Here is a 15218-nt window from a genome sequence, read left to right on the forward strand (position 1 = left end):
GCGCTAAAACGTTCGGCTTTGAGGGAAGTATGAGGTACGGCTGAAAGCTTCGTTTGAAAACAAGTTTATGCTGCAAAAGATGTTGTTAATTTGAAAGAATATATTGAAGAGAGGCGTTGAATAATTAACGATCATATTTCGACAATGCAAACGTAGCCACTTCATATCTGGCGAGGCCCTAAATGTAGGCAAGCCACAATACGTCTGTGTTTAAGCCTAGAGGCGCTTTATTGAGGAAGTTGGTTTACCGCGATCGTAATTTGGGATCGTCAAAGTTGTTGGGCGATTAAAAAAAAAACATTTTTACTGAGAGTCCAAAGGCCCCTTTTGAACGAGGGAGTGTAGGAACTTGGCGGTTCTCCACAGTATTTTCAAAAATTTGCTTTGTATCCAGACTTAAATGACCGGGGCGTCCTCGCCCGGTTAGCTAATCCAAAATTTCATCCCAAGTAGTTCCCAAAAATGATAAAAATCCTCTTGAGTCGTTTGGAAAATATTTGCTTCCTACCAGGTGTGAGTTATGGGCGCTTTTACCGTCAGTTCGACAGTCTGAAGGTGTTAAGAATTTTGGTTATTGGGTTTGGTGTAGTTTGTTTCGTTAATTTTAGTCGTTCTTTTATCCCTTAAGTTACACCCATGCACATCGACACTTATTCCAAGAATGCCACCTGGATGCCAGACCACAGCGCCCATCAGGCCGTGTCCAAGGGTTCATTACGGCTGGGAAATACGTTACTAGTCAAAAGAAGCTTTCTATTGCCGTGATCTGCAATACGGCGGGTGTGCGATACTTCCAGAAAAGCGACTCGTATAGGTACTCGCCCGATCGCAGCGATTTAGGGCATCCGGCGCGACCATAGCCTCCAAGGGCTCTTGGTGGCGGCGCGCCGCTGGCTGGAGCTCCTCCGGTTCAGTACTTAAGGGATAAGTGAAGTAACTTTGCTCTCTTTTTTCTCTTCGCCTTGGAACGGTGTCGGCTCCGGATATGTGATCGAAAACACAGTGGATATTCCGCCCAAGCAAGCAAACCCCCGTTTCGCACTTACACCAACAATTCTTGTCATTATTAAAATAAGTTAAATTTAATACAGTCCACTTTCGTCAACCAAAATGTTGTTTTCGTGGTTATGTTTGTCGAGGAACCTTAACAGAAATTATCAATCAAAAAAGCTGAAATTGCCTTATTAACATAATTTAAGCACAGCTTGATAGTCGGAAGTTTTTTTCGTCGGAAGACCGGAAAGCCAATGGGAGATATGTCGATTCGACAATATTTTTTTGCAGACTTTCGAGTTCAAAGTCTCCCCTTTCACAGGTACCAAAAAGATTTTGAAAAGCCTTAAATGATTTGTACTTTTTTTGGATTGTTTATCAGGTCTGTAAATATGAAACCGGAATCTTTTAATAAAAAGTATAACTCAGCTGCGCAATAATTATAAAAAATATTTTATTCGAAACATTTCCCATCGTTCCATATATATTTTTCCCATCTCTCTGGCAATTTGTGGATGCCACGCCAGAAGAACTGTTGTTCTTTTGAGGCAAACCGTTCATAGAGCCATTTTTGAACTGTTTCGTAAGAGGTGAGGTGCTGTTCTGCAAGAGCGTGTCCCATCGATGCAAATAAGTGATAATCGGATGGTGCTAAGTCGGGTGAATAAGCCGCATGCGATAGTACTTCCCAATGGAACGTCCCAATCGTTTCCTTCACCAGTTTTGCAGTGTGTGATGGTGCATTATCATGACGCAATATCACCTTGTGTTGCCGTTCTTGATATTCTGGTCGTCTTTCACGCAAAGCTCGATGCAAGTCCATCATTTGTTGCCGGTAACATTCAGTATTAACTGTTTCTCCAGGTTTTAGCAGCTCATAATAAAGTACGCCTTTTTGATCCCACCAAACACAGAGCATTGTTTTCCGTCCATATCGGTTTGGTCTTGATGACGATGCTGATGGTTCGCCTGGAGTTACCCATGATTCTTTACGTTTGGGATTCTCAAAATAGATCCATTTTTCGTCACCAGTCACAATTCGATGAAGAAATTACTTTCTGTCATACCTGGTGAGCAACAATTGGCAAGTGGTTTTTCGATTTTCCTGCCGTCTTTCATTGTTGTTCATGTGGAACCCATTTTCCTATCTTCTGAATTTTTCCCATAGCTTTCAAACGAATGGAAATGGCTTCTCGTGTCACATTTAATTGGTTCGCTAATTGTTGTTGCGTTTGAGCATCGTCCTCATCTAACAAAGCTCGCAACTCGCCGTCTTCAAACTTTTTCGGTGGTTTTCCGCGCTCTTCGTTATTGGCGTCAAAATTGCCACTTTTGAATTTTTTAAACCACTCACAGCAATGTGATTTTCCAAGGGCATGTTCACCGTAAGCTTCAACAAGCATGCGATGTGGATCTGCAACCGTTTTTTTCACGTGGTAACAGAAGATCAATGCTTTAGGCAAATCGTAATTTGTAGGCACAAAATTCGACATACTCAAAGCTATTGCAAACTGTACTGCAGTATTGAACCTGAATTGTTATGATTTGAAAATCATTCTCAGATGTAAATAAGAAATATAGTACCCTAATAACACGATAAGGTAGTACCTATATTGACCACTAGGGATATTTGGAGGCAAATTCCGGTTTCATATTTACAGACCTGGTATGCTGGAACAGACTGAAAAGATGAATGATGTGCAGACGACACAGCATTATCGGCTGATAGTGCTAACAATAATCCCATTAATTACACCTTTCCATCGCCTGTCACTTTCAGGAAGAACTTTTTATTTGAACAAACTCATTACAAGAAAAGAATATTTTCTCGGAAAACTTGGGTCATTAAAAAGTTTCAGCTGCGACATTTGACAAGCAAATCAAGACGACGAAATCGATACAAATTACCCTGAGAAAATGTTGAAACTTTAGTTTTCCCATTTCAATGATAAAAACTGTCAGAATTCAAGGAGGGACATTAATTCTAATTATCCTTCCTTGAGGGTAAAATCAGTTTAGCGCCATTAACAGGAGGACCAAAAAGTTGTATGGCTTTTGGGTGTCTTATGAATGTCGTGTTTTTATTTCAATTATTTACCAGATGATCTTCGTAATGCCGCTAAATTGGACTTCGTTTATTAACGGGGCGTTTTCCAGACGGAGATGGATTATTTAAGATCTCCGTGACTAATGGGGCCAATTGTGGAACACAATCCCCAAATTATGACCAAATTAATCAAATTTATATACGGAAAATTCATCACGTTTTGGACAGTTTTCTTATATCAGCTTCTTTATGAAATGAGGAAAAAACAGACAGGTTCATTGCCTCATTGACCTCCGATAAATTCCTGCGAATTATATGCGGTTTGTCGGTACGGAAAAGGTTAGTTCAGATCACAAAGGTCACTTCAGGTTAGTTCACGTTGAACACTGTCAAACATTATTTGGAATAAAGCTGGAAGATTTACTGCTAAAATATTATCCTGGACTATCAAATTGTAGGGAGAATCATTTGGATTTTTTCTCTAGGAACGGTAAAATAAGGGCATATCACGGTTTAGCGTGGAAATTGCGTTCTGAGTAGAGTCGTCTGGAGTTTGACCCATTGGCCCTAAAAGAGATGGCCTTACATCGGGTTAATTTATTAAGCAAGCTTCTCCAGTCGCGATGAGTGAGATGAGAAATTGCCGCAATTTTAGCACTACGTCAGAGGGACGTCAGCGCATTTTGAGGTGGGCTAACATGAACTAACCAGAAATCCACGTTTTGAAAAATACCCAAAACCGAATGCGCATCGGCAGACCAAAATTTTCTCCCTTCGCCAATAATTTTGATCTGTTGAATATGCTACAGATTTTGGAGAAAAAATCTGTGTATATTGAGAAATGACAAACTCATCAGAGATCTCACGACGCAGCTCATTTTAAATCTCACTATAAAAAATTAGTTCCCTAATAGAACTTGATTGCCCTGCATATGTATGACGCTCCTTACCAACGTAAGCTCTGACATCGTAACTGGTACCAATGGGTGCTCCATTGTATTCCTTCGCAGGCACCAGCTGAACGCTGGGAGGGGCTAATGGGGTAACTTCCATAGTAAAGGGGTAAGCATTGGAGCCTAAGCGCTTCAGCAAAGCGTCCTGTAACAAAATTTTAAATTAAATTCTTCTCTAAAGGATTTACTATCTTTTAAGGTTAATATTTAATAGGGATTTCTAATGAAACGCTGCGAGGTTAATTCGATTAAAAAGCGATGTAAATTGGCGATGTGTAGATTGTGCTGTGTTAAGGTGGGAACAAAATATTAGCTAGAGCATTCAGGTGGAAAATTGAAGAAAATTCTTTTATTTTAAACCGTGTTTAAGGTTTCCCTCCTTTTATTTTCGAAGCCGCAAAACGGGATTAAATTTCGTAACGTTTTGAGGGTTTGAGAATTTGGCTTGAGAACTTCAAAACGACAATTATCATCGGTACCAACAGACAAGTAAATCAAATGGTCATTCAATGCGACAGAAGGATTTTTCAGTATGGCCCTTTTGCCGAGTGAAACAAGTGTTATTTACTTGAATATTGCTTTAAATTTGAAAAGAAGCCCTTAGTAATTGAAAACTAAATTGGGGAACAAACTGGATCGGAAAACTGGGAACGCGTTTGGTGGAAAATTAGAAATTATTAAAGGTAGCTCTATTTGGCTGGATATTTCCATGAAAATAATTTTTGTTCAGCATTAAATATGTTCCTTTTTATGGGTTTCTTTGAAGTTTTAATGCGAGTTTCCGTAAGGATTGATTTGAGTTTACAAAGCAATTTGGGACAGGAGTTTCCTAATTCATTAAAATTCTAGTTTTCTTGTTTGCTCGATCCATTGGTTGGGCAGAATTGAAATCTGAAGCAGGCCGAGAATAATCGCTCTTTCGCAAAGCGGGGACATTTTTAGTGGAATTTCGAATCATTTCTGGAATGTTTTTGAAGAGCAAAACACATTGCGAAGTCAAATACAAAGCCAACTCAGGGTGCATCACAATATGACGTGATCAATGCTGGAATTTTCTCGGTAATAACCCACTTGTGTGCTTAAAAAGAATTTTATTTTCCTCGAGTTGAAGAACGGAAAAATTCCAGGGCTTATTATTTTGTTAGCCAACAAAAGGATCATTTCCAATCCAATAACGTTGACCAATAGAAATGTTAGTAAGAGGTAGCTAAGAGAGCATGTCTGATACGATTGAGATTTTACTCGGAAAAGGAATTTTCATCCTGTAGTATTCTTCATTTGTGCTCAGTCGTGGCCCAATTTCTTCGCTTGATTATAAGTTCGTTTCAAAAATATTTCACGCACCATTGCAATAAGGGAAAAAGTCGAAGCGAAACCAAAATTACGTGTGAGAAAGCAACAATTATCGAGTTAAAATTGGGCCAATCAAACGAGCAAAACTGATAATAATGCCGACGAAGCAAAAGGAAAATTGTTGAGAAATAACCGTACAATTTCGAGAGCGAAAAAAGCCTCATTTAAAGTTTTTACATTAAAATTTCGATTTGTTACATCGAACAAATGTTTCCTTTCCTTAAATTTTTCTTGTAGAAGTTAATTTCAATTTGCTCTCTGCTCGAATCAAATTTAGTCTAAACTGCAAATTGATCGATATTTGGATTTAAAAGATTCTCATATATAATACACCTTCAGCTTCCGCCACTCTAAATCAGAAACATGCTGAAGAGCTCTAACCGACTTTCTAACCAACTTTGCAGTAAATCTTCATAAATCCCTTTGAGTGAGCCGATTCGGTGGTACTCAACCGATGCAATTTAGCTCGATAATAAATTTAGTTTGAGTTCTTATCGAACTGAGGCGGAAAGTCGCATTTGCAATTCTGAGGGCTCTATTGCTGCAGCAGGGAACGAAAGCTGCAACAGCTGAATAAAGCGTAACTTCCGAAGAGAGCCGAATTGAATTTAGGTTTTTGGGTCAATGTTGAGATCCTGAAATATTCAGGCCGATGAGGCAATGATTTTCCTGCAAATTGTTATTTTCCCGATTTTAATTTTATTGGTATTACGTGACAAAACGGAATTCGGACGAAGGACGTTTAAGCGGTTTTGTATGTTTTTGATTCCTTCGCATTATCAAATTTTCCATGGGGATGATAATCGTCAGTTAAATAATAGTAAAATAAATAATAGTTAAATAGTAGTTTCAATGCGGTCCCCAAAGCAACGGGAATTTTTAAAACTCAATCAGTGGATTGTCCTTATTAATTCTACCAAATGCAGCACTGGCCCTTATCCAGCAATGAAGCTGAGCTATTTCGGAGATTCAAAGGGTCCAAAATATTATTGAACTGAGGTGATGGGGCTGCTTCACTCAACTCATCCGCGATTCAAACGCAAAGGAAACAAAGTGGTTATTTTTCTACAATCGGGTTTCTAAAATGTTTTCATCCAAGGTAGAAATGAAGCCATCCATTCTAGGATTACCCAGGACATGGGACGATGGCGTGCTAAAAGCAATATCGATCGATTTATTGTAACATTATTCTGGATGATTTATATTCGGCCAGCCCTCTGGAAAGGGTAACAAAAAGTGGGTTTCCAGGTTAGGTTACGTGACGAGGCGAATCTGAATGCCGAGCTTGAATTGTGATTTTATAGTTTCTTTTGCATTATTGCAGTTTTCCTTGGAGCTTGAAGGAAGAAAATTTCCCTGTAATAAATCTTGTCTAAATCCATTATAACGCCTGTGAGAACAAAGAAACAGAGAGGATATTGTGGATCAATAGGTAACATTGGAGCACTTTTTTGCTTACGTTCAAATGGGTTTAAGCTTTCATGGAATTCCAATAATTTACCGAAAACCTGCTATAGGCATCTGGAAAGCACTTTTCCAGGTTAAAGATCGTTATTTATTTAAAGTTTCCAATTTCGGCTTTTATGGCATTTTCCTTTCAAGAGAAGAAACATACACGAGGCTGACGTGAAATCCCCGCATTCCCTAGGAACCTTAAAGGCAAAAAGCATCGATGCTACGTAGCGTTTCATGGAAATTCGGAAAGGCCGTCCACGAGGAAAAAGTGGAAACTGAACTCTAGTTAAGTGCTATTTGGAAATGGCAGCAATGGCTCGATGCTTTGAGTAATAGATATTTAAATTTACTGGCAAATTAGAGCCAATTTCAGGATTTTATTTCAACGTAACTTTATTTGGGTCAAGGGTACTAATTTTGATTTAAATCCTAGACCAGCACGCGCAAATGAGCTTGTCTTACCAAGACAAAAGTTGGCCCAATGCCAGGTTTGATTAATATAGGACCTGCAGGTGAGGTTTTCTATTGTCGACCGGAACTTCCTAATGGAATTCATCCATCAGAGGCCAAAAAGAGGAAGAATATTGTGTGCGGAGAATAAAAGTCGTTTGAGGATTAGCTAAAATATAGTTCATGTTTGGCTATAATAATTCCATTTCTTGAAAAAAAAATTAATAGTCTTCCCCTCTGTCATTGGGGTTTATGCCTTCTTCATCTTTATATTTCGTTCCATTTCGTACAGCCCCCCTCCCGCCCTTTTGCAAAGAAGCTACGTGCGATGCACAAAAGGCCCTCTTTACACCTCTACAATTTCGGGTTGCGTCCCCCTTAAAGCATTTGCTCAGTATGCTCTTAAAAATAAATATACACGTAGGGGATTTTCCATGTTCCAAAGGATAATGTACGATTGGGGAGGGCAGGTGCCTGTAGTGCCTTCGAGTTCGATATATCTGCCTTGATTTTTGTTTAGTAAGATAAAAATAGTCGTTAACTCAGCCATGATTTTGCATCCTTTTTTCCCTTATGGCTACATAATTTACAAAATTTCACCAAACGGTTTCAGAGATATTGCAAACTCTCCACGCATTCGTTGCATACTATACAGGGTGTCAACTTGAAAACTTCGCATCCCTATACTTCGAAACAGGTTGGATTTTTAACAAATCGTCAGAACGCATCGATTCTATTATTGAGTGGGAAAAGTTTTTATGCAGAATTTATTACGCCTCTTTCAACCCTTTACCCCGCAGAGCTACCCTCTCAAATATTTTAAATAGTAAAGAGGGTTAAGTGATACATCATTTGAAAGGGCCTTTCATTTTCTACATTTTCGTACCTGATTTGCTACATTTGAGTGTTGGGTTGTCGTTAAGCATCTTTGATCGTTCTAAATTCATTTCTCCTATTAATTTTTCAATAGCGTTGAAATTAACATTTTTTAATTCAAACGTATTTACGAATAGAGAGTTATTGCAATTGACTCCTGCATGGCCATTTTGGATAATGAAGAAAAATATTTTTTCTTATTACTAGTTTTAAAAAAATACATTCGCAGTTGGAATTCCTATTTTTAACACTTTTAGTTTATTACATGTTCGAAATGGCCTTTATTGTTTTCCAGATAACAATAAAGCCTGTTTTGAAACTTCCCCGACAACTTCAAGTATCGCTTCTAGAATAGTCCTTCTTGCCTCTGTAGCTCTTCTTTTCAAATCCTCAATATTATCTGCCTGGATTTCGCAAACAACTGATTTTATATGTCCCATAAAAAATTATCTAACGGCGTTTAGTTGGGTGATTTTGCAGGCCATTCTGCCCGTTCTCTTGTACCAATCCATTTGTGAGGAAATTCGTGCACCCCATTATTCTCACACTAAGCGAAAATAATGCGGTGGAGCTCCATTTTGCCGAAAATGTATTTAGCCGTTTTGCAAGATATCTCGACCAACTTAATCTTTCAAATAAGTTGTTGTTCACGGATCAATTGCGTTTTCGAGTAAGTTTCGGTGCAGCTCTGCTGGTGAGCGTTTCTCCATAAACAAAGATTCTATAACGCACGTCCGAGAATACTAGCCCGAACACGAATTTCTTTTGGTCACTGTGTAGCATCCTCTCCGAAAACGTTGTAAATTGTCGTCGCTTCAACATCGGCAATTCTGTTTATCGATCCGACCGGTAAGGAAAAAGGTGCAGTCGCCACTGAAACAAATGTTTGTTAAAAAATGTTGTTTGTTATTAATTAAGTTGGGCGCAATTTCGCAAAAATCGACTCTTTTATCAAAATCGTCATTAGGAAGTTCCTGTAAAATTTGCATTTTGCATGGATGAAATTTCAGTGCTTTTGGTACGGTTTTATGTGACATTTCGGTTTAACCTGCGACCGTACGCGGTGATTTGCTGGGTCTGAAAAGTTGGTTTCCAGAACCTCTCTTTGAGCACCTTCATTTCAAACACGCAGAACAGTCCTTGTTTTTTTTTTTTTGCAGTTGAACCCGAGTCAGATTTTTTTTAATTAAATCCAAAACGTCTCTGCGACTCACATTAGAACTAGAATTTCTAGCATTAAAAACTTCCGCTGCTCTTCATGCGCATTTTCCTTTGATGGTTGTCACAGTAAACGTTAAGTAAATCGGTTAGTAAATTGATTTATTACAACAATTTCGTAATCGCAAGACGTATTTGAATTTAACAAAAAAACTTAGTTTCAACGCTATTAAAACGCTAATAGGAAAAATGAATTTATATTGATCAACGACGCCTAACTCTAAACGCAACAGACCAATGGGACAAGTGAGGTACCAAAGTGCAGAGAATTAAAAGCTCCTTGCAATGATGTATCACTTGACTCCTTTTACTATTTGGGACAGTTGAGACCGTGACGGTTAAAAGGGGTGCAGTGAGTTCTACATAAAAATTATTCACTCTCGATAACAAAATCGACGTGTTCCAACGACTTATAGGGGGGAAGGGTGAATTTTCAAATTCACACCCTGTATATAAACGTATGCGAATACGTTTCGGTATTTTCCTGGCGTTTTGAATAAATAATTTCCAGCTTAAAATCGGCGCTGTTTTAATAGAATATGCGGGACAAACCAACAAGTTCTCTGCATTAAAATCCCTTTGGTGGTAATCTACTTATAACGACGCAAGTGGGACGGTCAAAGCCAGTTTTTCTATAAGCGTACAGTAACTCAGTTTACCAGACGCAGTTTCTGATTAAAAGTAGTATTTCATCACACGAGTGTGCTTTAAAATCGGAAATTTGGCATTTTACTATGACTTTATACTCAAATTGGTAATTTCTAAAACGTGAGTTTATCAGCAAAAATGAAATTCAAATTTGAAGGGGATAAAAACTTGTAAAGCCACCATTGTAACTTTTGCAACTCCATAAAAACCCATTTTCGTGTTCAAACAGTGTTTTATACCTTCTGTATTTTTCAGTGCAAGTTCATTGGCGTAGATTTATTTTTTCTCCAGTCGATACTAAAATCTAGGTGTGAGATAAAATGGATTCTAACGCTGCCACTGCAATCTATACTAGCTTTTTTTTCTGAGATTGTCCTGTAGCTTTTGTGTATTTCGATGTAAGTTTCATTGGCGCACCTTTTCATGTCCTCGAGTTGAAAATTTCTGAATTACGAGTTAATCAGTTTTTGGCGGGAGATGAAAAAAGTATGAGGCTGCCACTGGACTTCTAAATTGATTAATTTTTTTTTGTCGTTTATTGTTCTGTAGCTCCTTTATTTTCCTATTCAAATTCCATTAGGCTGACTCTCTTCGTTCCAGTTACAGAGTCATTGTAGAGACAGCTCCAAACTTGTTCCCTACACAAAGATATAATTTAATTAAATAATTGGTTTTTTACCTTCTTACTTCATTAACAATAGAATATTTTATATTTTCATACAAAGGATGTTTATTAAATGTACAGAAAACATTACCTAGATTATTCTAAAAATATTTTGTCCTTTGGTGATTTCTGAAATGCGTTCTTGTTCCGAAGCTACAGGGTGAGGAAAATTTTTGATTATGCGAAATTCTCATAATTCTGAATTTATCATTGTAGTCGAAATAAAAATATGGCGCAAGACACTGGGTTTTCTGAAAATAATTTTTATTTAAAATGCGTTACCTTTTAGCGATATGCCAACTACAAATTTTGGATAAGGATAGAAAAAGAGTGATTAATAAAACACAGCACAAGTTGTTAATACAAACTGGAGCAACATTTTATTTTTGTATTGCATGGGCAAGATCTATGCAAAGACTAACTAATGACCCCTCGCCTATCTAGTGCCGCATCTCCCATTTCCCCCCTTTTTCTGTTTATTTTATCTAGTCACATATATTCTTAACGAGTCCACACATTTATTTCATAAAATGAAGCCTAATATTATTATTTATTCCTTTTTGTATATGAATCGGCGGGATACATAAATCTAATAACAAAACTCTTTCAATAGTTAAACTTTCGTTAATAAAGGTCTCTATCACGAATATACTGCACAAGCCCACTCTAGTGCGCCCAACTTTTGTTTCAACCACATTAACAATTTCAAAAATATCAAAAATTTTTATATTCAAAATGTTTTCTCGCTCTATCCCTTTGGAAAGAAGACGCTTTTACCACATCTTCCAAAGACCAAATGTTCTTAGAATAGTCCAGGGAATAACTCCTGCCATATGTTCAATAAACACCCTGTATATCACACGAAAACCAGAAGTTTCCTTCAAAAATCATTCCAATTTCATTTCTATCAAGCAAAAACCTCAAGTTTTCTCCTCAAACTACCCCATTTTGGTTTCGATCTAAATAATGATTAACAGAAATGTGCTAGAGCTGGGTCCGAAGTCATTATTTATGTAAATTTTACTAGAACACGCGAAACTTTTCCATCTGGAACGATGTTCGTTATATGATGGTACATTTAAGTAATTGTTTCGAGAGAAATACGAGATAAATTTGAAGGTTCCCTGGTGAACTGATCTATACTGTATTTCAGTGAAATATAAATTTATTAAATTCTCACCTGATATCACCTAAGCTGATACGCTGTTAGTCACTGCTGATTAAACAAACATCTAGCAGATATTAAAGGAACTTCCCATTAGACTCAAAATTCTAAGACCTCGATGATTTAAAATCAATAAAAGATAAGTCTAACTTAGCGATAAGATAAACTTCATCATAAGCGAGAATTTTTAGTTAAACAATTTGCTTCTCTTGTGTGACTAAGTTAAGTGCAGTTAAAATGGGCCAGAAATCTTTAAGTTTCATGTTAATTGTGACTTTTTTCATATTTTTCAACAAAGGTAAGCATCTTGAGGGCTGTCCTAAATTGAACATTGTGATAAAAAATTAACTGATTTGTAGGCATAGCCCAAGATAGCTCGGAATTGCTTTGCTACGATTGCGATCCCCTAACGCAACCAGACCAATGCGAAAATCCAGTTCAAAATGGCGTCACCCAAGTATCTTGCAACCAGAAATTTACCATTTCTGAAAATTCCACTGCATTATGCGTGTCTGCATATCTGAAGTTCACCGGTGAATTTTCATAATTTCAGGGACTGATTTTCCTCATTTTTAAGTTTGTAGGAACTGATGCAAATAAAACAGGAATTTACAGAGACTGCCAGATTCAGAACGCATCAGTTGTGAATTTCTGTGACTATTTCAAGCAGCAACACCAAGCAAGAAACATAGACGTGACTTCCTGCATTACATGTAATACAACACGGTGTAATATTGCCAATTTTAATGGAGATTCTAGCTCCGGTAGAGGATCGTCTCAGTACAACTTTTGGTACACGTTTTTAGCAGTTAGTGTCCTGTTTTTTACTCTCTTTTAATTTACATTGTGGAGTGAAATGTAATTTTGATAAGTAAAGTTTTGTAGAAAAGTTTTTTTTCCCTTATAGCGGATCGTCTAAAACTATCGAAAAGCTTTGTGCTCTTGTCAGATAAATGCGGGAAGTTTGTCTTGAAGGCAGGCAAGAGGGGAAGTTTTGTTGATTACGCCACAATCCTCGTCCGGTTTCTGAAATTTTGGAGAGGAAGTATGGTCATTAAATTCAACCTTACAAAACACAAGACGTGGTACACGAGATGCAAAACGTATACGCACAATGTGAAGCGAGCTTTTAAAGTTCTTTTAAGAGAAAATTTGAAATATTTTATGTAAAATCCTCATTGGATTCTTATGCCAAATATTCTAGGTTTCCTAAGTTCTCGTAAACAGCCATTTCGCGTCCTTTCTTCGGTAAACATTTTCCGATTTTATGTGAAATCCCCGCTAGATATTGATTTCAGCTTCTGTTCAAGATTTACGAAGTGATGGCACTGTCCACTTCTTAATCCCCGAAATTAGAAACAACATATTTAGATCCATATTAAAGTTAAGTCAAATATTCAGAGATTCATCGTTTTCATAAATGCGAAAATAGTAAAGATATTTCTTGGAGATTCCGCACGTTCAACTTGAGCAAATGGTTTTTGTGAATATATTTATCTTGACTTGGGCTGCTGTCATCAACATGATTCTTATCATAATGAGGCAAAGTGTTCCTTTTCTCTAAAAGTTAACATCTCTTAGGAAATTCATGTAAAAGGCTGCAATTTGCAAGATGTCAAGTTACGTCCTGGAGGAAAAATAATTAAGGAAGTTTAAATATCGTTCTGTTTCATTTGAAATGTTGTTCGTATAAAGTTTCTGAACCTTTGCTAACATCTAAATATTTTAGTACAGTTTTAATATCAATCGACTGCAAAGCAGAGTAATTAATCCAACTTATTGTCAGCCTACGCCACTGAACGCCAATTCATATGAAATCTTAATAACTAAAGTTTCACCCGAATGTTTGCCCTTTTCGGGGAAATGGCTCCAGTGGAGCAGGTTGAAATACCCTAAAAGGGTTTAGGCAGAAGAGACACAGGAATTTGATGAAGGGTACCAGATTCACGATTCCCTACAGCATTATGTCATCGTCCAATGATTCTTTGTTGGAACTGGCTGCTTATAATAGGTGTTCCGCTATATAATGTCGATTTTTTGGTAAAATTGAAACGTTTATTCCTATAACAAATTCGACTATATTAATTATCAAAATATTGGCCCTTGTTAGCAATGATTTTTTCCCATCTTCCCGTTAAAGAATGGATTCCGTGTTAAAAAAAAATGTTTTTTGAGGCTAACTAATTATCAAGCTAAATTTTTTATATATACTGGGTGTTCCAAATCTGATGTCTTGTCATTGCTGTTTCTTAAACGGTAAGAGCTACAGGGTCAGTTAAATTAGAAAAAATGTACCAACTTTCATACTCTTCTAAGAACTGCAAACAATGTTGCCAAATGATTTTTAGTTTGTGAGTTATGAAAAAACTAAAATTCGGTCAAATTTAACTTTCTAAATAAATCGAAAATTAAAGGTTTTTCATCAAAACGTTTGATGCGAAAACTTCATAGTTTTCTCATTTTTAGTAAATTTTAAATGTTGCTTAGTTTTTGAGATAATGACAACAACTTGAGTTTTTTAAATACGGTCCTGTACATTTTTTGGCCATATTTAAAAGTCCTTAGTAGCCCCTTTACAATGATGTATCACAAGAAGGAATATTTTGATGTTTTATTAAAAAAAAATAATTTTGTGTTTTTATCTTAATAATGTAATAATAAAAATAAAATAAAATAAATGCAAACAATCAGAATATCTGTTTTTTCCTCGTTTGAAAACTGCATTGTGATTTATATTAAAATTCGGACGCAAATGGAATTTAAAAAATGTATTGCAATATTTTAGGGTCGCAAAATCAGACTATAATTTAGTTGACCATCGACATTTTCTTAAATTTATGTATCGGTTCTTTTCATTTTGCAACGCCGCGTCCCCATCCTTAAAGACGTTATGATAAGACAATTATGAGTGACGATCCTCTGGGCATCTGGTGCCCAGATGTGGTCAAGCGGGGGTGAGAAACCTAGAAACCCAGATGATAGTTAAGTTACTTGGTAAAAGGAAGAGGCTGACCCGAGCAGTCCCAAAACCACGAACTGAGATGAGACAGGCCTCGGTCTGCTTGCTCTTCCTTCCTTTGTTCTTCCATTTTAGTTAATAAACGCGCACTTGTAGCTTTCATTTATTGAACTGTGATTCCTTTCGTAGATATAACCACCACCACATATCTACTCTGGCATTGGAATTTAATATCCCATTGAATCCCGATACTACAATATTATTTTGACAAACCACTTAACGCCATATCAACATTAATAACATTTCACTAATTGTTAAGCCTACTAAACAAAAATAAGGGTAAAGCATTCTTTACTTAACACTCCAGGACCGGCTTAGCTTATTGAGATAAAAATAAAAAATGTTTTTTTTTATTAAAACATAAAAATACTCTATCT

The 15218-nt window shown here is 36.9% G+C and overlaps 3 protein-coding genes across 8 annotated transcripts in view; 2 read left to right on the plus strand and 1 right to left on the minus strand.

Moving 5' to 3' along the window:
* LOC136345274 (14 kDa phosphohistidine phosphatase-like) overlaps positions 1-15218 on the plus strand; it is a 138529-nt gene that overhangs the window by 98933 nt on the left and 24378 nt on the right. The window lies entirely within an intron of this gene.
* LOC136345268 (arrestin homolog) overlaps positions 1-15218 on the minus strand; it is a 170264-nt gene that overhangs the window by 97519 nt on the left and 57527 nt on the right. The window contains exon 7 of the mRNA XM_066293389.1: positions 3991-4138. Within this exon, the coding sequence (XP_066149486.1) occupies positions 3991-4138 (148 nt within the window). The remainder of the gene's footprint in view (positions 1-3990; positions 4139-15218) is intronic.
* LOC136345272 (uncharacterized) lies at positions 11964-12711 on the plus strand. The gene is made up of 3 exons (XM_066293397.1): positions 11964-12120; positions 12182-12355; positions 12407-12711. The coding sequence occupies exons 1-3, from the start codon at positions 12060-12062 to the stop codon at positions 12658-12660; spliced, it is 489 nt and encodes a 162-aa protein (XP_066149494.1). The 5' UTR covers positions 11964-12059; the 3' UTR covers positions 12661-12711.

This window comes from Euwallacea fornicatus, chromosome 19, assembly GCF_040115645.1.
Source record: "Euwallacea fornicatus isolate EFF26 chromosome 19, ASM4011564v1, whole genome shotgun sequence".
Taxonomy (NCBI): domain Eukaryota; kingdom Metazoa; phylum Arthropoda; class Insecta; order Coleoptera; family Curculionidae; genus Euwallacea; species Euwallacea fornicatus.

What these genes read in the sequence shown, in the direction of transcription:
- LOC136345272 (XM_066293397.1), top strand. Translation starts at nt 12,060, where the DNA reads ATGGGCCAGAAATCTTTAAGTTTCATGTTAATTGTGACTTTTTTCATA. An exon ending in TTTCATATTTTTCAACAAAG is followed by an intron (nt 12,121 to 12,181) that starts GTAAGCATCTTG and finishes ACTGATTTGTAG; the next exon opens with GCATAGCCCAAGATAGCTCG. An exon ending in TGCATATCTGAAGTTCACCG is followed by an intron (nt 12,356 to 12,406) that starts GTGAATTTTCAT and finishes TTAAGTTTGTAG; the next exon opens with GAACTGATGCAAATAAAACA.